Source organism: Chaetodon auriga, chromosome 18 (assembly GCF_051107435.1).
Source record: "Chaetodon auriga isolate fChaAug3 chromosome 18, fChaAug3.hap1, whole genome shotgun sequence".
NCBI lineage: Eukaryota > Metazoa > Chordata > Actinopteri > Chaetodontiformes > Chaetodontidae > Chaetodon > Chaetodon auriga.
Window position 1 is genome coordinate 2,149,983 of NC_135091.1, and position 23,655 is coordinate 2,173,637.

Below are 23,655 nucleotides of genomic sequence, written 5' to 3' on the forward strand. Positions count from 1 at the left end.
TTGTTCAATTTCAGTGCAAAGGTCTGTGTAACACAGAGGAAGGTGACTTTTTAAAATGTTGTGGTTTAAGATGACTCCACTATGCATACAAAGGGCGGTTACTCTGCGTGAACACTAGGTGGTGCTCTAAGACAGCAAAGACACCTTCTTCCTTGGTCCCTCATAAGAAGGATCATTTTTATTTTTGTTCCACATGTTTTATTGATCACGCTAAGATGGACTCATGCACTCAGGGGTGTGTCTGATAATTTATTGAAATAAAATGCGGGCTAACTGACAGTTTTCTTCTCATCAACTTGTCTGTTCATGTCACTGCAACTTAGAATAATCCTCTTCTTAGAACAGCATCCCATGGCTGCTGGGAAAAGTTAAACTAGTATATGTGCTTCTCTCGCCACCGCTGGGCCAATGGTTTTTTGTGTGTCTATTTTATTTTTTAGATTGGTTACAACCAAATGGACAGGGAGTCATTTTGTCCTTGTAAGTTCTGCTGGGAACAGATCTACTCTGGTTCCTTCTGCTCAGCTTTGTCCTACTGTGCTGTCATAAGCTTGGGGGTTTTATTTTAGTCTACAGTGATAATGTGATATTTCCTCTTTGGCTCTCATTTCAGACTAATGATTACTGCTTTTTCTCCATCAATCTGGTAAAAACAATTTCTGAAATTAGATAGATTCCCATTCAGTTTGCTTGTTTTGTCTGACTCGATAAAAAACAAATGAGGGTGCGTCCTTTTTCCTTTATGGCCCAAGATGTGAGAAGCTGGACCAAGTGAACTATTGACATGTTTGGATAAGAAGTGACTTAAATGATTACAGCATACATTTATTTCAGATTAATTTTCCATTGCTGCTTTTGTCTTCTGCTTGTTCTGAATACCCCCCCACCACCACCACCCCCCTTCACCTGTGACTATTCTATTCTATTCTATCCTTTTCTACATTACTGTGTTCTATTCTGTTCTATTGTGTTCTGTTCCGTTCTGTTCCGTTCTACTTCAGTGGAGGAGTTGTTGGTGTCGGCAGGTGGAGCTCCATGCTCTCCCATTCAGACCTTCAGGAGGGTCCAGGACACCCTCAGAGAAGCACACTGATTCACGCACGCACGCACACGCACGCGGCTGTCAGGCGTGTCAGAGAAGCGCTCGAGCCTCTGTGAGTTGGGAGAGAGCGCGAGGGAGAGCGCGCGCTGTGGAGCCAGCGTTTCACCGGCGGCGGGACCGGACGGACTTGTGCGCGTTAGTTAGTGTTGGTTGGCTGCTTGGTGGCGCTTGTTTCATTTGTTTTCTCGCCTCCTTAAAATGGGATTCTGACAGCAGCCGGGCTGCGGGCGCCGCCGGCTCCTCCTGACCGGAAAATGAAGCGTCTCTGTCGGAGGCTGGCGGTGGCCGTGGCGGTGCTGGTGTGGCTGGGGGCGCTGGTTTACCTGCTGGTGCTGAGCCGGAGGAGGCTGCCGGAGCTCGGTAGCGGAGCAGGAGCAGGGGGAGGAGGAGGAGGAGTAGCGGGAGGCGGAGAAACAGCGTACAACCAGGTGAAGTAGAGATCTTACCAGCTCCTCCAACTACAGTGTGTGAGTGCGCGGCTGAAACGGAGTGTGTGTCCGAAAGAAAATGGCTCTGATGTCCCTGTAGGACTTGAGTGTGTCTGTGGAGTTCACAGCAGTCACACTGGGGGCTGTTCTCATGCAATAAACCCAGAATATCGCAGTATCCGCTCGTAAAACGCGCCAATAACGAGTTTATACTGACATCAGTGGCGGTTTTCTGGATGTTTAATGGCGCTTATGTCCCTTCAAAGAGTCGTAGTTTGGCTGTAACTTTCTCCAAAACCTTAAGGATAGATTTAGATTCAGTGGTGGAGAAAGTGTACTTGAGTCCTGAGCAGTACCACGAGGAAGCAGCCTAGTCGATTACCACAGAAACAGTAAGGTATATTTAGGGAAATATACTTTGGCATAGTAAATGATGACTTCATTAAGGTGTATGTGCTTAACTGTTGCAGTTGGTCCTGGTACAACAAATGGATCTGATCTGATTGATTTCTGAGACTTTCACTCGGTTTGAAAATTAATTCTTGCCATGCAGCTAATTCAGTGATGTAGGTGAGTTAAGGTAAAAAAAATCTCTCAAAACTCAAACACCAGATGTTACCAAACACAGCCTGAAGACCTTAATTCGCGTAAACGAGTAAATGTACCTGATTGTTTACTCCTCCTGTTTCTTCTGTCAGTTCCTCATGTGAACTAAAGAAAAGCGGCTATGTTGTAACTTTAAAACCTCATTTTCTGGAGTTTTATCTTTGGATCAGTGAGCATTTACAGGATATTCTTGTTCAATCCTACGATATTCCTGTGTGCAGTGGCTCTATAGATATTTTCTGTTATTTCCTTTGATAATACTATGCTTGCTTTACCTTTATTACCCTAAGAATACACCCATACATCCACTATAGGCACTCATATAATTGCAAACGCTCATTATCAGATTGCTGTGGCTCCTTTGAAGATAATTGGGCTCATTTTCGACCCGGCTTGGTGTCAGCACCCAGCATGCACTGCAGGATGCCTTTTATGTAAAAGACCTGCAGCATGTTCACTGTGGCTGCTGGGATAGATTGTATTGATCCTGCCTCTCGTACCTTATTTCATTGAACCACGAGCACACGCACATACAAACTCGAGCAGCCCACATTTTTGAGACACACTTCTCTGTCGGAGTGCTGTGAGACGAGAGGATGTACGAATATCAAGTGATGTCAACTGTACTTAATTTGCATTGTAGACACTGTCTGCGCTTGTAGGAATACTGGATGAATATAACATGCATCCATAAAGTCAATCTTTGCACTTACAGACATTATTAGCCCATCTGAGAGTGTTGTTGTATGTTGCTGGATTGGTTTGAGTGTGTGAGGTTTCACATGAACAGAACAGTGAAAGTAAAGTACCCACAAAGGATAGCAGTGGGTTCTGCTGCCACTTATTTGAATAATGAAACTTGCTTGTACCAGAATCTGAATTTATTTCTTTATTTGTGACTCACTGAGCACTAAAGGCGAAATCCACCCAGTTCAGTGTACTTTAATGGCATGAATTTAATGAATATTTCCAAGGCAACAATACAAAAGATTTTTTAGATGGAAAGACCATTGTATTAATGTGTGTGTGTGTGCAGTGCATTTCTCTGTGTGTGTATGTGTATGTGTGTGTGTGTGAGGGCTGCTGCATAATCAGCTCCTCCAGCACACACTGAGACTCAGCAGTCTGTGTCAAGGTGACAAGTGTTAATGTAGAGACAACAGAATTACGCAGAAGTCTGATAGCTCTTCACTCAGCTCGTTGTGCTTTCATAGAATATATACTGTGTTCTGTGAGCGTATATGTTGATGATTAATTCATCGTCAGATTTGTATGCTTTGATCAACAGCATGTTGTGCCCTCTGACCTCCCCGAGCTCCTCATTAATTCATTAGAGGTTGCTTGTGTTGCGTGTGATCTAGAAACTGAACCTTAATCTGGCACTCTTTGCAATGCGAGTCCTTTTGGATATGAGCATCAGTTAAACGGCTGAAATGTAAAATGCAAATGCACATCAGTCACTGAATGAAAGCTTTTAGGGAGGCCTGAGTACACAGCATAAACACACATCAGTGTAAGACCACCTGGTTTTAAAGGCATGTGTGTGTTTCTGTTTTAGAGCTACGCTCGTTTAAAAAGGAACCAGAAGTCACTTTGGTGGTTCCTCGTCTTTTCTTCTAGCGCCTCCATCAGGTCATTTTTGTAATTTGTCCATTAGTTTGGGTTATGGTTAAATACCAGCAAAACTAATGGCATTCCCATCTTTCTCTGTTCTGGATTATGTTTAGTGCTAATTAGCGAATTGCATGCTAACATACTAAAAGACGGTAAACACGGAAGTAATTATACCTGCTCAAAAATTCGGTCCACATGACCTTCGTTGTACGCAGTATCTGTATACACATGGGAACGCAGTTGAGGTTAGTTTAACAAGATGATCAGGTCATGATTGCTTTAAGAAGAAAGCCCCCGAAATATAACAGTAGCTAATTTACAAAATGATTTTGCAGAAACTCGGCATCATTTGTGAAAAATGGAGAATCCAGTCAGTAAAAGTCTCATAATTGTGTGTCAACAAATCTCTTAAGACATCAACAGTTCTTAAAGAAGAGCCGCACTTTGTCTTAATTTTGAGGCTCGCATTAAATTTCTATGAGTGGGAGGTGTTTTTCAAATGGTGGATCATTCAGGCATTGAAGCCTAATCTGCTGTTTCTCTCATTGTAAGTTGACCGGATAAGATCCTCGGCTAAATGCCTCCGATGTGAAATTTGAAATGTGATTAAAGTACTTCAGTAGAAACAGCTGCAGCCACTTAACTGATCAGCAGAAGACGGAAAAAAGACGAGAAAGCAAGAAATGTCTTGCGTGGACTCGTTCTGCGAGGCGCGAGCCTACGAGCGAACGAGAGGATGTGTGTGTGTGTGTGTGTGTGTGTGTGTGTGTGTGTGTGTGAGGCAGAGGGCCTCAGTGAGTGAATCATTTTCAAGTCACATGCTGTAACACACCTCTGCTAATACCTGTGCCACATACACACCTGCCAACTTAATCCTGCACTTCTTTACATCCAGTGTGAAAGCGCAGAGTCTGTCAGCAGCCGCAGGCCGCCTGTATCATCGTTACAAAAACACAGTCTGGTCCTGTCAGTAAGGGAGACCTAAACTGGATGTTTCTGTTGCACTGATATATAATTCAAACACAAGTTAAAACAGGATCAGTGAGATGATACAGCCTTAATTAGAGAATGTTTGAACCGAAAGTTTGTCTAAGACACATGGACAAAAAGCAGGATGCTTAGTCCAATGTCAAATTTAATTGGATATATAGAGGTTAACACTGTCATTGCAAAAAAACTGATAAATGGCATTACCTTACTGTAAGACCACCTGCAGTTTGGGCTGTTTTCCCCCTTAAAAAAGGTACTAAATGATGTAATCTGCTGCAGCTCTCAGGTGCTAACGTTAACATGAGTGACAGCCGGCGCTTGTTTGCAGTTGAATGTTTGCTTCACACAGGCAGGCGATTGTTGAGTGCAGTAGACTTCTACGTCGTATGACCAGAAACATGTGAGCCCCAGGAGCTAGCTTTAATGGACTAAACCTGTAACTGACTAAAACTGCTTTATGTGAGATGGCACGCAATGAGACGACAACACAGAGCCATCATTCTGCTCTTCATATGTTTATTGTTGAGTAACTTAGCAGAAAAAAACTGTAACTGAACAAAAGAAAAAGCCCTCCACTCTCATTTTTCATTTTTTGACTGGTTGAGGTGTCTGATACGTAATGTTGATAGTACTACCACACAATACTTACTACTGTGTGAGCGAATGCTGCAGACACATTGTTCAGTCTTGATTCTTGTGTTTGACCAGTGACTTTCAGCTCTGCAGACTCCACTCTGATCGTTCTTGGCTCATCATCAAGTCCACCTTTTGGAGGGCAGAATCTAAGGTCTGAAAACCCAAACTGAAACAGGGTTCAGGTGGCCAAAATAGATGTTGCTAAAAAGGACCAAAGCTTGTCACTTTGTGGGTCTTTATCATTTAAGTCTCTTCGTCATAAATGCATAGTTGCACAGGTAATAAAATTTGGGAAAAGCAAGGTTTCCCTCCAGACACCAGCACACATTTCTGTGATTATGCATACTTGCATGTGATCAGATGGGTTCTCACCTTCATTATCGGCCTGATCATAGCATAATCACATTATTAATGTGCATGCACATGGAGCCTGTTTGTGTTTGGTGAGACTGTTTGAAACAAACTGTAGTTCAGACACCCTCTGTGGATAAACCTCCAGTGTGTTAAGAACAATCAGCAGGTAGACATTTTTCTCTGAAATATCCTTTGAACATATAAGCTACATGTTTCTGAGTGCTGGAAAAAGATCTTCCTCTTCAGCTCTGAATAAATGCAGCGTGTTTGCGTGCGAGTGTGAGCCAAGACCGAGGATGTGTGTTAGTTTTGTCAGCAGCACTCGTGGCACCGTGCGCTATTCAAATGCTAATGCAGAATTCCCAGTCCTCACAGGATTAGCCCGCACTCCTGTTTACCTATCGCACGACTACTTCCTGTACAAGGCATGGTGCTCCTGTTTGCACACACACACATACGCAGAAAAGCTGATATGCAGGATCACACCCTCATCTGCATGTGCACACAGGAAAGATGATGTGTCTTGCACAGAAGCAAGAACACACACATGCACTGACACACACACACACACACACACACACACACACTGAGAGAGCCTTTGAAGCAGGGTGGTAAGAGTGTGCCTGTGTCCTCAGGCAGGTTGGCAGGCGATCTTCATGGAGTTTCTGCCTTCAGAAGTCCAAACATGAGAGGAAACAATCTGTTGGTTTGTTGAATACTGAAGGACACTGTGTCTCTCTCTCTGTCTCTCTCTCTGTGTCTGTCTCTCTCTCTGTCTCTCGCTCTGTTTCTCCTGCTCTCTCTCTCTCTCGCTCTCTCCCTGTAATGGCTGAATGTGAACCATCAGGTGTCTGATCACATTCAAAGCAGGATGTCCTGTATGATGAACCAGACAGAAGTGATTTGATAGCACACCGTTCTGGTGATGACACTTGTCTATAGTGAAGATCCTTCTTTTGGAACATTGTTCCCAAAAACCATCTGTGTGTCTCAGCAGATTGTTCTGCTGTAACTCTCGTGGCTGACTGCTGCCAATGCTGCCTGACACATTGCAAACACAGCAGGCTGACTGTTGTGTTTTGTGGTGTTTTGTTGGTTAGTGCTCTCTATAGCAGCCACAGCACAGCGCCTAAGACTGACTTCAACCTTTATAAATCTGTCAAATGAGCCGAAGGGTGCTTATAATCAGGCCAGAAACCGTTCAGGTGCAGCACTGTTGAGAACGGGCTTAATAAAACGCCTTGACGCCGACTCCAAACCACGCATTTATTTAAATACATTTTTGTGCATAGTTTAGCCCAAGTTGTTGGTGGTTTCATCCTCCAGCTGAGCTGATGGGACTGATGGGCTTGATGTGTTTCACCAGGCTAATGCACATTTCAATATGAATATGAAGTATTCCTATTGAACATGACATTTTACTGTCAGTATTAAAATGGAAAACAGTACAAAGATAAACTGGCTGCAGTACGTACTCCTCCTCCATCACTATCAGCCTCAATCATTTACACACCAGCAGCGAGATGACCGGCGCTCTTCACCCTTTCTCCCCCCGCTAACAGCGAGCCGGGCTCTTGTTCTTAATGTGGTACAGCGTAGTGCTAATGCTGCTGCTGAACTGAAAGTAGCTTCACACAGTTCACATTTGACTGTTTCTTTCTGGAGGAAATGTTCCAACACTGAGCTTCGTTTTTGAGACCGCTAACTGTGACTGACACGCATAACCGGTCAAAAATATCCTCGGTGGTTAACTGATGAACAGTTAACTGTTGACATCCCTTCTTCTGCTCAGTGTGTATTTTTCTTGGAGAGTGTTTTTGAACGTGCGTTTTGTCATTGTCTTCTGCTTACATCAGGGCAAAATTAGGCAATTTCTGCTTATTAAGGAGCTGCTCCGCCGTTCATCATTATGCTAGTTTTAATGTGCTCTCTATCAGTGGGTGATGATTTCCAGATTTGGTCTGTCAGTCTGTAATAACGAGTTGAATTGAAATATTTCGGGCTGAAACATTGTGGTGGCTGTCGTGCTCAGGCCCGGATGAATCAAGCTTTGGCACAGATTTCCTGTACATCCTGTAAAACAGCTTATTAAGTGATGTAATCTGAAACTGGTTAGTTGATCGGTGAAAATGAAATTCATTCCATCCAGTCTCTTTTTCTGTATTTCCCTCCCTGTATGTGTCTCTGTGAATGACACAAGCTGACTAAAACAGGCGTTCATAGAGAGCAGACATTGAAAGGTATGGCACAGTATGAATTGGTAAAATACAAAACTCGTGGATGTTTCTTTGAACTCATGTATCGCGCAGCTTTCTTTGCAGCTGGATCTCTGTTTCTATTTCTTACTTTCTGTCTCAGTTTCTGTCTCTCGCTCTCGCTTCTCGAGGAAACAAGATCGATGCTCCAATCTGTGTGCTCGCCTCGTGTATCTCAACGCCCAATCGCTCCACGGTGTCACAAGGAAAACACACACTCACACACAGAGCCCCACACAGCGCCGGCACATTTACACACACTGCATGCACACGCGCAGTTGAAATTATTCATTTCCCCATCATATGAAATGCAGTTATTGTTCCTTTCTCCTTCCCTCTCCCTATCAGGAGGTATTCACATGGACAAGAGGAGAGGGAAATGAGTTTTCAGAGCGGCTATAACCAGCTCCCAGGGAGGGAATAATAATAATAATGTTTTATATGAGCTTCTCTGTACAGCAGGGCCCACAGGTTGGCTAACTAGACTGGCCTCTGGCACCGGGGGCCTCATTTGTGAAACACGCTGGGGAAATGAACCCATCTGTGGTTCAACAGCTACAGCGGCCGATAAATCACAAAAGTCACCTGCCAGTTCTACTCTTTTGGCAGCCGGAGTCCATTTTGGAGAAATGCAAAAACAATCGGCTGCCAGACTCAATATTTAAACAGCTGAATTTTACACCGTGTTAATTTGTTTGTTTTTTTGTCATAATTTGTGCAGACAGGAGAGCTCAGCTGGCTCCAGTCCAGCCTTTTAAAACATTATAAAAGGTTAAATTAACGACAATTTAAATGGACTGTGGACTGCCAGAGATGACAAATCTCACTAATAGGTGATTAATAAAATGTTCAACTGAACACGTTCAGAGATAGCGTTTCATTTCAAGAGGAAATTAATTTCCTCCAATTTGCCGTTCACCTTGTCACCTTCTGCATCAAACTGTTCACTGACAGCAGTTTCCTGAAGTGTCTCTGAGTTCATGTGTTCATCTCCTTCATCCAATCATGTGTTCACAAAGTGGTGAACCTCGCTCCATCCTCTATGAACGACTGAGCCTTTCCAGGATGCCCCTTTCATACCCAATCATGATCCTCTCACCTGTTTCCAATCAGCCTGTTTACCTGTGGAATGTTCCAAACAGGTGTTTTTGGAGCGTTCCACATCTTTCAGTCTGTGAAACATGTTGCTGCATCAGATTCACAATAAGAGATATTTACAGAAATCAATGAAGCTGATGAAGAAAAACATTAAATATATTGACTTTGTGCTGTTGTCAATTGAGTAGATACCATAATTAGTACCATAATTAATTACACCTAATTTCCCTGCTATGACGAGGCTGTGAGAAAGGCCCGTAGAGCAGTCAGGCGGTCTCCCCTAACTGAGCAAACTGGAGTTTATATCCGAGTCAGATTCAGTGAATTATGACCACTTGTTGTTGTGATTTTCCAGTTGAATGAGTTGACGAGCATCACCTGAATGTAGCTTGAGTGTCATTTTGTAGAGTTTATGTGTCTGTTAGGTTTCTCAGGTCTCAAATTTGGATATTTTAGGTGTTTGCGTTGAACCTCGTCTCCCAGAGTGCCGCACTGTTTATTCATTTATGTTTTTGTTTAAACGGTATAGAGAAGCATTATTATATATGGAACCAAATGCAACAGATGTGAGAATAGTGAGAGCAGCATTATGCAGACGCACCTTGAACTCTGAAGGTCAGAGGTCACAGGCTACCAGACGAAGGTTGAGCTAAATGTTATGAGGGTAGAGAAGTGCTCATTGAGGAGATGACGGATAAGTAAGTGAGGAGTTTTAGACACCAACTCCAGTGATTTCTTGTTTTCCTTCTCCATGGCATTCAGCTAAATGAACAGTTGCTGTGATATTATACACAGACAGGCAATTTGCAATCACCGTGCCGTTCCACCATTAAGAAGCACGTTTCTCACAAAAGCACAAGAAAGTGTGTTTTGCATTTTTCCCTCCTCATCCCTTCCTCCTTTATAAATCATTCAGACGATTCAGAAAAAAAATAAAAAAACAGCAAGAATCAGCATAAATGGGATTTTTTTAAGTTGAGGATGCGGCATAATCAAGCATCTTTGACTGCAAAATTATCTGAGGATACTGTGTGTGTGCGTGTGTGTGTGCGATACACACAGACAGATAAACAGGCATGGAAGGACTGAAAGCAGCTGATAAGTCTAGCTTTGGGATGGCTTCATCCAGTGTCAATAAATCACAACCGTATGTGTGTTGAAATTACATTTATACGTATTTCATTTATGTTACACTGATATCAGTACCATATGAGTGTCACACACACACACACACACACACACACACACTCTGTGTCTCTGTGTCTGTATAAATGTCAAGCATTCACTGAAATTGAACTGCCAGTGACAAGACATGCGCCGCTCTGTCACGCTACACAACACATGCTTTACGCTACGGTCTGTGTGTGTGTGTGTGTGTGTGTGTGCGTGTGTGTGCGTGTTTGAGTGCGTGAGAGAGGAATAAAGAGAGTCTATGTTCCCATGAGTTTGAGCAACCAGTTCACTGTCAGCTTTCCACGGTGACCAGTTTTTGAAAACAGCTTCTTTAATCGGTGCAGGGATTAAGAGAAACCAGGTTAACATGGCTGCTGAAGAAACCAGACTTACTTTGAAAAATCATGCCTTTTTTGCATTAAGAAATAAATCCAGCTGTATTTATTTCATAAAGCAGAATTTGGGTCAGATCTGCGCTTCTGTACCGATGCAGCCACATCTTTGACTTTCATATCAGTTTTCTGATTCATATTAGTGAACCTTTAAAGCCAGAGACCTGAGGATCTTAATGCACCTGCAAGCCAAGCGGGATCAGTATTTCTGGTGGCCGTGGTCTAAATACTGTGCGTCCATCTGTTCAGAAATATTTGGAGAGAAGATATCTGGTTATTGACCAGTTCCATCTCAAGAGGCCATATTATGTTCATTTTCAGGTTGAAATGTTGATTTAAGGTGTCCAACAGAAAAGGTTTACGTGCTTTAATGTTCAAAAACACATTACTTTTCTCATACTGGCCAATGTTGCAGTGCTGCTGTTTATGAAATGCTCTATTTTAGCTCCAGCCCTCCTGAATAGCCCAGTCTGCTCTGATTGGTCAGTTCACACAGGCCACAGCAGGCATCGCTCACTGTGTTTCCTGTCAGCTCTTCCTGTGTATTTAGCTTCCAGCTAGCTGCACATCTGCGGTGAATATCACCACAGTAACCACTTATAACATACACAATGTGACCAAGCAAATGAACTGATGCAGTTTGACCCTTTGCTTTTCACACATGGCTAAACTGTTACCTTCAGAGCTTGTCTTTCAATTACATTTACATACAGCAGCAGCACATTTCCATGCTTTGTATAACAACAACGCTAACAGTAGCTGAGCTGGCAGTGCAGTATAAACACATGAAAAAAAAACAATTACTGGCATCAAACCTACAGCTCTTGTTATTTAGTTGGCTTCAAATGAGGCTTAACATTCACACACACTTTCTCTTGACTGTCCGTATTACAAAATTAGTCCAACATCACTTCCAGTGTTCACATTTGCTCAGGCTAAATGAGCTCGTGCTGCAGTACAAACACACAAAAAGCAACAGGAAAAAACAGTTACTGGCATCGAGTGCTCTCGTTATTTAGCTGGCTTCAAACGAGGCTTAACGTTGACACAGTTTCTCTTGACTGTCCCTCAATATTACAACATTTTCCTGTCATTGTGGGGACATTTCCATTAAAAATGAGGTAGACTCGAGGTCCATGGGGTCTCGACATTCTCATATGGTGTGAGTACATCAAGACTTATGTGTTGCTTCTTGCAGCCAACAGTAGAGCTTTTCTGTGTTTAGCTCTTAGCTTCATGCTGGCCCTCAAAGCAGTCTGAAGTAAAATGGTTAGCAGAGTTTTCCAGTCCTTGTGGGGAAATTTCCGTCACATTTCCATCAAAAATAAAGTTAATCCACTGCGTTTGCACTCAGATGTTCGGAGCAGATCAAGACTTATGTGTTGGTTCCTGCAGCCAATAACAGAAAATGGCTGCTTTGCTCAAAACGTTATGTTCCACACCTTTGTATGGAAACAGCAACACAGAGGCGGAGGCTGGTCGCAAAGGTGGAGGTGGTGCTGTGTTACATAATGACATAGACAAGTAGCTGAAGTGAAGGCTGGACTGCTGATGAGGTGTTTCAGGTAATTCAGGAGCAGTTTTTGTGGGAGAGTTGAACTCTCTTTGTCGTGGACTTTGGGCTTTGACACTTGCAGATGTTTTACTGGCACAGAAAAGCTACGACACACACATACACACACACACACACACACACACACACACACACACTGAAGGCTCAGTCAAAAAGCATCATATGGCCTCTTTAAACTCCTTAAACCTGATTTCTGCCAGTAAACGGGTTACTTTGCAAATGTCAACATAGTCAAAGAGAGGAAAGGATAATGTGTGTGGGGGAGGTAGTGTGTGTGAATAGGCCTGTCATTGTCTACTGCCATTTGTGTGAGTGTGTACGTGTGTGTGCTGGTGTGTGCTGGTGTGAAAATTGTAATTCTCACCTTGATGCATGTAGGATTAAGCCATCAATCTAGTTTATAGAGAGCGGAGGGTAAAGTGAGGATAAAGAGAGTGAGGGAGAACGATAACCGAGAGGGAGGGAGGGAGAGGAAGGCGGGGGGGTGAACCAAAGACGATGAACTGAGAGAACAAGATAAAGAATGGAGAGAGAGAGAGAGAGAGAGTCAAAGAAAGGGAGAGAAATGAGAGACAACAACAGTGACAGAAATGGAGGATGGAAAAGTGGAGAGAAAAAGAATATGAGATTGGGAGAGAATAGAGAAGACGAAGAATAGGAGTGGCGGAGGAGGACGAGGAGGAGAGCGTGATGCAAGATGAGAACAAAAATGAGAAAGAAGAAAAAAATGGATAAAAGACAGAAAAAAACAGGAAAATATAGAAAAATAGAGAGGGTGGGAGGAAAAGAGAGACAAAGGGAGAGAGAGAAATAGCCAACACACACACACACACACACACACACACACACACACACACACACGAACAACAACAGTGAGGCGACAGGGAGCAAATGAACTGGTTTAAAGCAGACAGAGTACAAGCTGTTTTCGCTGTCACCAGTCATTTGTGCTCAATGTGTCATTTCTGTGCTCCGTGCCAGTTACAGCCAGCTTCTCCTGTCGCTGCCTCTGTGTGAGCAGCAGCTCCTTTCCATACAGCTGCAGAGCTGCAAGGACGGTCCAGGTGTCGAGGTGAAGCGTACAAGAAGCCCCATCGCAGCCCCAAGTTGCTGCCTTTGTTCAGAGGGCAACGTGGATATCCTAAATGTGATTTGATGTGATGACTTATTCAGATTTTTGTCCATCTTTCTAACAGAGACATCAACATTTTTGTCTCTTATGTTCTTGCTAGAGTCCAACAGGGAAAGGACGTGAGTGGCCACATCACACAGGTCGCACACAAACTCCCAGAACTGAGAGTGAGCGCACCTGAAGTGTTGGATAAAATGCCTCATTGCTTGGAGAAGCTACAGGCGCACGTCTTAAAGTTGAATTTCAGAGCGTGTGAAGGTTCGTTTCATTCGTCTGTCTTCAAAACGAAAGTCTCAGAGCAGTCAGGCTCAGATTTTTGTGACTTAGAGGCAGAACGAGGGGGATTTTCATAGAAAAGCAATGTACAAGTCATTCAAAAATAATCCTTTAGTCATCACTTTTGACGCTCTTAAAGTGTGTGGTGGTATCTGCAGAGACCCTGCCCTCTGCCTGTGTTTCCTTATTTTGCTGTGTTCAGGACCTTTCAGGGCGGTGGGTGTGCAGTCCCCAGTGGATAACAGTGTGCACAGTGTGAGGGCGGGACTCTAACAATGCAGAGACCAGGTTGAGCCGGCTAGCGGGGGCCATCTTTGAGCATGTTCACAAGCAGAGACCAAAAAATCCCTCTGCCGTTCAGTCCGGCTGGAGTCCGGCTGATGATGCTGCTCAAACTCACGTTGGTTCGAAACGCTCAGCTTCACTTCCCAGGAAACAGTCTCTGTACATTCTGCTGTCGACGTAGTCGCCATCAACACAGTGGCACTGCCTTGCTGTCGGCGCAGTCAGTGCTGCTGCCGCTGTTGTTGTTGGGGCTAATAGCAGACATATCCTCTCCATTAGCAGCTAATCTCCTTGCCAAGAGAGTGAAGAAAGCAATATTACCAGGAGGATTTAAACGAGCGCTCCTCTATCTTCTTCTTCCTCCTCCTGCTCAACTCCCCTCTGAAAACTCAAATCTTTCCTTCTTCCTCAGCAACAAAGACACACACACACACACACACACACACACACACACACACACACATACACAGGCACAAACGCACGCACGCAGGCACGTTATTGTGTATTACACGACTGGTCCCACTGCCTGTGGCCAATAAAGAACGGGATTAGATTGAAAGCTCTAAACTCTGCGCACACCTCTAAAACACACACACACACACACACACACACACACACACACACACACACACACACACAGATGCCTTCATGACATTTAATAATGAATCTGTGTGTGTCTTGTGATTTCGTCCTTAAGTGTGTGTGAGTGTGTTTTCACAGAGAGGCCATTCTTATTAGTTTTTTATTACTTCTGCTGTTTGTTGTTTGATAACAGTGCACTCTGTGTGTGTGTGTGTGTGTGTGTGTGTGTGTGTGTGTGTGTGTGTGTGTGTGTGTGTGTGTTTGACAGCTGTTTCAACTTGATATTTATTTCATTTCTGTTGGTTACCTGGGTTGAATTTCCAAAAATATATTTTCATTGAAGAAGACTTGATTCACACCACAGGTGAAATAGAGGGTGTGTTTCTTTGTGTGTGTGTGTGTGTGACATATATTAGTCATGTTGTGAGGACATAAATCTGTTTACAGGAGAATTGTGGGGACTTGCCTTCCTTTCGGGGACAAAACACAGGTTTGTAAATGATAGAATTTTAGTGTGTAGACTTCACGTTATGGTTAGGGTTGGGTCTGGATCAGACTGCACGGTTTCTTGTCCTCAGGGACTGTCATCGTGTCAGATTTAACATAACAAACAGGCTCTTTCAATGTCAGGTCTGGAATCAGTAACGATAAGCCTATTCCTGCAGTTCGGACCGGGATAGTGTGATGACCGCTGGGCTGATGAAGAGCTCCCGCCTTTTCTCGCCAAAATTTCTTTTTTTTTTTTTTTTTTGAAGAAACATCAAGCAGGACAGGTGTTCCTCTCTTTCATTGTCCCACCTGATGGCAGCAATCTCAGCATCCCTCCTCCTCTTTGTCATGGCCACCTGACTGCGCTCTGGAGAGAGCACCTGATTGGTCAACGCTCAGGAGCATTTTGACAAGCCTGTGTTTGTGTCGGGGTGTCGTTTAGCATGTCACGCTACATGAGTACACATGATCGTTCACAATCTGCCACGACGCTGGTCATTTGTCGGGCATGACGAAATCGTGTTGTCTGAACCAGGCCTCTGAATATCAGTCAATGTAATGTCCTCTGTGATGGACAGAGACAGAAGGTCAGAGCGAGCGAGAGGAGACAGAGGAATAGTAGAAAAGAACGAGCACATTTTCTATTTTGTGGCATCTTTTAAGTTTGTTTTTATTCATGGCTTTTGCAGAGGGTGAATTATTGCTCTGCTTCCAGACTGCTTGCTCTGCAGTGTTTGCTAAGCATCCCTTTCCACAACACACACACAAACACACACACACACACACACACACACACACACACACACACACACACACAAACACACTTTATTTATATTCACCAGTGAAGGTAGGTTTTGCAGGAGAAGGTGAGGAATTTTGAACAGCTGTGATTGGATAAACAGTTTCCCAGTCTGGTGTCCAGTGGGATATGTGTATGGATTAGAGGAGAGAGGGGGGGGGGGGGGTGGAGAGAGAGAGAGAGAGAGAGAGAGAGAGAGAGAGAGAGAGAGAGAGAGAGCAGCAATATCCTATGGCAACAACAGCACCTGAATAGTTGATGTGGTGTTATTTTGTAAAGGAGTGAGGAAACGTTCTGGTTTCCAGGAGTGTGTGGCAGTGTTGTGCATTAGCAAACGTTACCCAGCCAGGAAGACAGAAAGGCAGTTTAAAATACGGATTACATTCACTATGCAGGAAGTAAAGTGACGTTCATGTCGAACAGGGAAGGTGTGGAGGCACAGACGGGGTGGCAGACTCTTGTGTGTATTCAGTCTTCGAGTCCAGCACTGGATTCATGCCCAGTCTCCGTCTACGTGCAGACAGTGCGGCTGCAAAGTGCTAAAAAATGCAAGTCAGAGCATGAAAACTGTCAATGAGTTTTGCTCAAATTTCAAAAATGACACTGTTTGGTTTCACAGACGGCTCTGATTGGCTTGTTGCAACAGGTAAGGAAAGCGCATTTCTGTTTTGCAGCCACATGCAGGAAGTCAAGAGCTGTGGAGAGCAAAGCTGCACATACAGTGTTTTTAGTTTTAGAGAGAGTCAGTGTGGAAGGAGGCTTTGACCTGCAGTTTGAAGTGTTTCTACTGTGGTCGCAGTTCTTTTCCTCATTTTAACCAACAAAGAAGTTTTTACGTGGCTGACCATAACGATACCTTACTTTCCTTCATGGATACTGAATGTCAATGTTAAGAAACCGAGTATTTATCCAAAAACCTCGTACAGTGCAGAGGCCACATCTGCTCATGTCGGATCATCCCAGCTGTTTTGTAATCAGGGTTGTGTTGTTAATAGTGAATTACTGGTCATCACAGTCTTTTGCGGCAATAGATGAGTAGTTTCTGACAATACTTCAGTGTTGTGTTTAAGAGTATTTCAGTAATGTGTACGGTTTCAGTAGTACAGATACATTATTTTCATAACTGCTGACTTACAGTATAGCAGTTTATCACAGTACTTCAGTGCATCAGTTTTCATTCTGAGGCGTCTCATATGTGTGTGTGAAGGGTAAAATGTGCATCTGTACAAGGTAACGTTTAAATTACACCCCATCTGTCACCTCATACATATGCATGCAGAGCCACACACACGCACACACACGCACAGACGAGCAGCCTTGGTTGTTTTTCTCCACAGTTTTGAGCTCAGCTGAACACACACAGAAAGCCTTGGAGAGCTGCAAAGAAAAACACTTTAAATTCAAGGAGAATTTTCGATGTAAACACCTACAAACATATTCTCTCTCTCTCTCTCTGTTCATGTCGTCCTCTCTCTCTCTCTCTCTCTCTCTCTCTCTCTCTCTCTCTGTGTGCTTTATGGTGGATGCTTTCATCCCCGGCTCTTTGCCGTACCATGAATATGCGATGTGATCCTCTCTTGATCCCTGTGGGGAAGTTGTGCCTTGTCTACGCTCTGCCGCCTCCACAGGGGGGTTAAGAGGTCAGAGGTCAGGCTCAGATTCAGTGCCTTACCTACGGACACTTCACCTGGACTGTAAGTGTCCTGGTTGAAGAAAAGGAGGCAGGTGAAGCTTTGTTGTGTGTTTCATTTTTTTCTGTTTTAAAAAAAAGAAAAGCGTTGAGTGACACACATTTCTGCCTCTTCACTGTACACTGTGTGTGTGTGTGTGTGTGTGTGTGTGTGTGTGTGTGTGTGTGTGTAGTCATGTGACCACACATAATGCATGCTGGGTCGATGTCGAAACCATTTCTGTGCTTTTAAGGGGAAGACAAGTGTTGTTGCTTTCTGTTGTCAGCCACTGACCTCGTCATGCATTTAGCTATAGAGAAACACACACAGACACACACACACACACATGCACACTGCAACGCCACCCAACAGCTGTCGGACCAATTCCACTCATGTCCCTGTGTTCCCATGATTCATTGCGTTGCTGGAAGATTGCAGGTTCAGTGGAGAGTTTTGTATCTGTGTTATGAGATATGATACAGGTGTGTGTGTGTGTGTGTGTGTGGTCTTTTGATGATGCTTTTGCAGCTTTGTTGTCGCCTGATAATTCCCTTTGTTTACCTTTGTGTTTGATTTACATAATTAAAAGCATCTGATGAGATGATCACAAAGAGACATCATGTCAGTCTAATTTCCTGTTTGAGTGCTGGGTGTGAGACATGCAGAGGGGGACAGACTAACGTTGGAACAGAGCTCTGTCCACTTATTCTTCTGCTTTAGTGCATCGTTACATTCACTCGGCTCTTTACGAAGTCTTTACCCTTGTTGTTCTTGGCCCTGTCAGGAAGTCCCTGAAACAAATTTGTCCAAATGAAATGTTGAATTTCTCACTATAATAACCAGATTTTCTGTTTAAGCATCCATCCACTGATAGTTTGTGTGCCATCAGTGAGTTTTACCTCAGGAGTGGGGTTTTATTTATTGCGATCAGGAACTTTTTAGAGCCCAGAACTCAAAACTAGAACCTCACCCTCGAGGTCTAAATGCAGATTAAGTTCTTCTAGCTTCTGAAAAGATTCTGGGAAAACATCTCCCGTTGTGGCAAAAAAGTCTAAATGTGCAGCAGTATGCTAGTGTGTGTGTGTGTGTGTGTGTGTGTGTGTGTGTGTGTGTGTCATAGACAGAGATGTATGAGCTGGAACAGAAAACAATGTAGAAACCAAACAAGCACCACTGCTGCAGGGAGAGATCTATACACACCCTTAATTGATGACTGGGGAGTGTGTGTGGGTGCGTGCATGTGCGTGTGTGTGTGTGTGTGAGACAGTTTTGAAGGGAGACGAGAGGGAGAAAGAGGAGAGGGTGTTTGTCTCGGTGTGTGTGTGTGTGTGTGTGTGTGTGTATGTATGTGTGTGTGTGTGTGTGTGTGTGTGTCTGCCTGTGTGTAGTATTGACGTAGCGCTGCTCTCTCCAGACCTGAGCTCAATAAGCCCCGACTTCAAACAAACAGCAACCACTTCACGCAGGAGGAGAGGAGAAGGGAGGAGAGGGGGGAGGAAGGACGAGGAGGTGAAGATAAATAAAGGGATAGCAGAGGAGAGAAGGACGAGGGAGCTTAGAATAACCAAGGAGAAGGAGCGATGTGGGTAGAGAGCGACAGATGAGGGAAGAGGCGAGGACTGGAAAGGAGAGGACAGGTGAGAATAGAGGGAGGATGAGGAGGGGCCGGAGCATGAGGAGAAAGAAGATGAGGAGAGACAAAGGGTGAGAAGTGGAAAAAAAGCTCCATGTAGCTGATGTGACCACGTCTTGGCTTTCTAATCTCAGAGGAGCAGCGATGTGTTCAAGCACAGAGGGAGGATTTTTTCACTGTGTTCAGTCTCGTACTAACGAGTATTTACAGAGAAAATTGCTCAGATCAAAACTCAGTTTGCTTTACATCATTTTGTCTCAGTCTGACCAGTCACAGTTCAGCTGTCTCTAAGCGTTTGGGTTGGACTGGTGTCACTAAAAGGCTTCTCACCACTATCTGTGCCATCAAGCGATGCTTTGAGCACTTCTGTTTGCCTTTACAACACTTTTCTTTACACAGATTTTTGGGAAAATCTTAATGCGTCTGTTTAAAACTCACCTCCGTGCAGTGTTGTGATTTGGGAAATCCGTGTGTCGATTCATCAGTGAGCTCCTGCAGTTACCCACAACACCAAGGAGACCAAAGTCCTGCAGATGGTTTCATGCTGCTCTGCAGATCGAGCGTTGGTGATGGTGATGATATAAAGACGTACGATAGCAACACTTCAGGGAAGAATCAGCCTGCTCGCTGGTGTGAATGTGGATGTAAAACATTCAGTTAACAGAGGACAAAGCATTGTTTTAGTGGCTGATGTGTTAAAACTTTTGGGATTCTTTGAAAATGATGTCTGTAAATTCATCTGGTTGATTGTAAACACGACTGAAGGAGGTGGAAATAAAAAATGAGATCATCTAATCACACATTGGTCATTTCATCCATTCAGCTTCGATCCAGAAAGTTCTAGAGGTTGAGGACACTAAACAATACATTTCTGTAATTTTGCCACAAAACAAAAAAATTTTCTACACATTAAATTCATATTTTATCAACACAGAAAGTTCACATCATGTATAAATGCTAACGTCCGCTAATAACGCTCGTCTCAAAAAGAAAGCAAACAAATAAAAAGTACAGTTTCTTTCTTTATGAAGCTCAGAAGTTTAGGAGTGAACTTTTGTTTTCAGACTTGTCTGCCCTTGAACAAATTAATTGTCATTGCCAAAAGATATCAAACTCCATTTTGTCATGATGAAGGTTTAGTAATCTCATTATCTGAAGACAGCAAAATATAAAAGCTGTTAGTTCAAGTGAACTTTGAATTTTATCTGGAACAGAAAAGCTCGGTGCAGTTCCCGCCTGTTCCACTCTGATTAAAGCAGCCTGTGGAGCGCTGATCAATCACTTCCTCCGACTGTATCTCCTCCGCTTTGGTTTCTCTTCAGTGAGCCCGACTACAAAGGCCGACGCCCCCCCGAGCCGCTCTGATGTCGATCTCCAGATCTGAAGTCACCATCTGACAAAACTGTTTCTCACTTTCATAGCGTAACAAGATAGTTAGTCGTGACCTGGAGATAAGAAAAGTTTGATACCTCGTTGTGGCACAAAAACTAATTGGCGAGTTTGAGATAACAGGATTACAGAACAGTCCATGCAAATGAGGTCTGTCGCTGTGAGTGATTTAAAGAGTCCTGCAGATTCGTCTGTTTTTAAACATGGATGCTTCCTGCAGCGTCTGGACTGAAGCTAATCCCGCCTTTTTATGTTGTCTGTCTTTGTTTATTGCTTACCTTGTATAATCAGTCTGATTCTTATCTGTTTTTGTCAGATTTTTTGAATTATGGATTTGACTTTCTGTGCTGCGTTAATCTGGAGCTGAAGATGAATATTCAGATGTTCGTCTTTCTCTTTTTTTTTTTTTTTGCCTCTTTTGCATCACCAGCATCTGAAGCTTTTTTTTTTACTCTACTTTTACTTAGCTAGAAGGCGCTAAATCTCTTTTTTAAAAATAACCCGAGCCCAAACGGAGGCAGTGTCATGTTACAGAACCAAATTCACTGACGGACAAAGAACAAGCGAAGTAAGAAAAAGGAAAAGAGAGAAACTAAGAGCGTTGGAGCCATCTTATCTCAGCAGCCTCTCTGCCTTAATCCCACCTCTGTAACCTGAGTCAGATCATTTTGAAGCTGGAGGAGATGGAGGATGATATTCTTCTTACCTTCGTCATAATGCCTCTGATAACCGCCAGCTGTCTGGGTTGAAGCTCGCCTTTGAGAGATAATTTAAGAAGGAACAAACATAATGGAGATATCACATTTGTTTTTCCGTTTTGTTACTGTTGTTACAGAGGTGATACATCACGATATAACACAGGGGTTGACGTGTGTGTGTGTGTGTGTGTGTGTGTGTGTGTGTGTGTGTGTGTGTGTTTGCAGGAGGGAGGTCATTTGTTCATGTGGTGCACATGAACAGGGGATAATAAAGCAGAGACATACACACACACAGTCCATACATGATTTATGCCTTGGATATAATGGGTAATTCATCATCTGACTGGGTCTCATATTAAGGTGAAGAGACGCTGAGAGAGCTCAGCGCTCTTTGGTTTATCAGGAATAACAGTAGCAGTACGTCGAGAGCTTGATTTGTAACGGCTGTTTTTCTGAAACTATCTTGTATTTTCTTCATTGCGTTGTGCTGGGTAATCTGTGACTCTCCCAGTTACACACACAAACACACCCAAGTGTGGACTACAGGCCGACATCCAAAAAACGGGAACGGATCGTTTTTCAGCTTTGGCAAAATTGCTAATAACCGCACCAGATGTGGAGACATTTGCACACTATTCTGCATCAACACCCACATTGAAGATGACTCAGCCAGCAGAGCGCGTTGACCGCTAATCCCAGGCTGGAGCTTTAGTGCCCGTGAGCACCACACTGAAACCCAGACGCTCCTGATGGTTAGAGCCGCGTCCTGCACGGCGGCTCGCTTCCATTGACGTGTGAGTGTGTGTGAGAACGACATGAAACTGTGAAGCACTTTGGATAAAATGTCAGCAAGGAGAAATGGTCGATTTAAAAATGAAGACATTTTGATGTGTCCTCACAAGTCCAGCTGAATCTGTCCCTGTCTCACCCCCCAACACACACAGAGACACACATGTCTTCAAAGAGCCGTGGTCTCATTAGCAGCAGTCCTGCGTTCAGAGGCTGATGTCTCTCTTCTGTAATTCTTCAGCTGTTTGCTTCTGTGTGTGAATCAGGCTGAAAATATACATCTGAACAACCCTGACACTGATAAAAACAGGCAGTGACACTGATGCAGGTACTAATACTGCAATAATAGTGTTCATGTTACTTCATTCTGTGACCATCATCGCCTTTACTAATACTACTACTATTACAACTTGTACTGTTTCTCTTGCCCCTCTGTGTTATCACCACTACAGTTTTATAACATCTTGATCTATTAGCTGGATTTATGGTTGATGCAAAAGGTTAGTAGGAGCCTCTGCGGTGGAGTTTTAGGTTTATAGATCAGCGTTTTCTCCTGCTGCTAACAACACCAAACGGATGTGCTGTGTGTGATGCTGTACTTCAGTCGTATCCCAGCAAGATGCTGTGTTTCCACCCTTTTAGTGCCTCTGCCAGGAGGTGGTGTTTTCAGTCCGGTTTGCTTGTGCGCTCGCTTGGAGGAAGGGTGCGGCACAAGCCAAGGAAGAACACGTAAAATATTGGAATGCGTCCGGATCACAGGGCAGACACACTCCATCGCTGGTTTGATGTCAGATGAATGAGTGATGCACAACACCCAGACTGTCAACTGGGACCAGTCCATGCAGTGTTGCTGGTAGATGGGATGAACAGTGGACTCACGCTTCTCTACCTTTACCTCTAACCAGTATGAGCAGGAAGTGAAAAGCCACAAGATAAAAAGAAACTGGACTAGACAGTTATTTAACTGTGAGGAAACTTTCCAGTTAAATTTACAGGAAGTGTATTTTTGGTAACTGAAACTCTCATCATAGTTTAGGATAATGTCCTCTGAGGTTTGGTTTGGTCTCTGCTTGACCTTTTCAAACTGGTCAGAGGAATTCAAACCAGCAACCTTCCAGTTCCACGACCAGTAGGTTTTAGTACACAGTGTCCTCTCCTCCCTCTCTTCATGTGAGCTGTCAAAGAGTATGGCCCTGATACACGGGGTGTGTGTGTGTGTGTGTGTGTGTGTGTGTGTGTGTGTGTGTGAGAGAGAGAGAGAGAGAGAGGGAGAGAGTGTGTGTGTGTGTGTGTGTGTGTGTGTGTGTGTGTGTGTGTGTGAGAGAGAGAGAGAGAGTGTGTGTGTGTGCACTCACACTTCAGGCTTTCTCATTATGATTCTAAATGTATCAGTCTGTCTCGTCTGGATGAATTAATAGGTTCCTTGGTGGCTTGGCGCACACACACACACACACACACACACACACACACACACACACACTCACACACATTGTTTGTCCAGCGCGTCGTGCCTCAGGTTTGTTAATTGAATGTCTGTGTTCATGTAAGAGGCCGTGAGAGGCATTGAGAGGATGCCACGGTGCATTAGGAGGACAAGCTGTGTGTGTGCGTGTGTGCGTGTGCATGTGTGTGCGTGTGTGTGTGTGTGTGTGTGTGTGTGTCTTTCATAAATAGGATAAAATCCACAGGACC

General features: G+C 43.8%; 1 protein-coding gene across 1 annotated transcript in view; it reads left to right on the forward strand.

The window, feature by feature from the left end:
* The first annotated feature begins 1,134 nt into the window (after positions 1 to 1,134).
* Positions 1,135 to 23,655, forward strand: part of galnt14 (UDP-N-acetyl-alpha-D-galactosamine:polypeptide N-acetylgalactosaminyltransferase 14 (GalNAc-T14)) — a 120,523-nt gene continuing 98,002 nt past the window's right edge. The window contains exon 1 of the mRNA XM_076756124.1: positions 1,135 to 1,530. Coding sequence (XP_076612239.1) covers positions 1,357 to 1,530 — 174 coding nt within the window. The 5' untranslated portion in view covers positions 1,135 to 1,356. The remainder of the gene's footprint in view (positions 1,531 to 23,655) is intronic.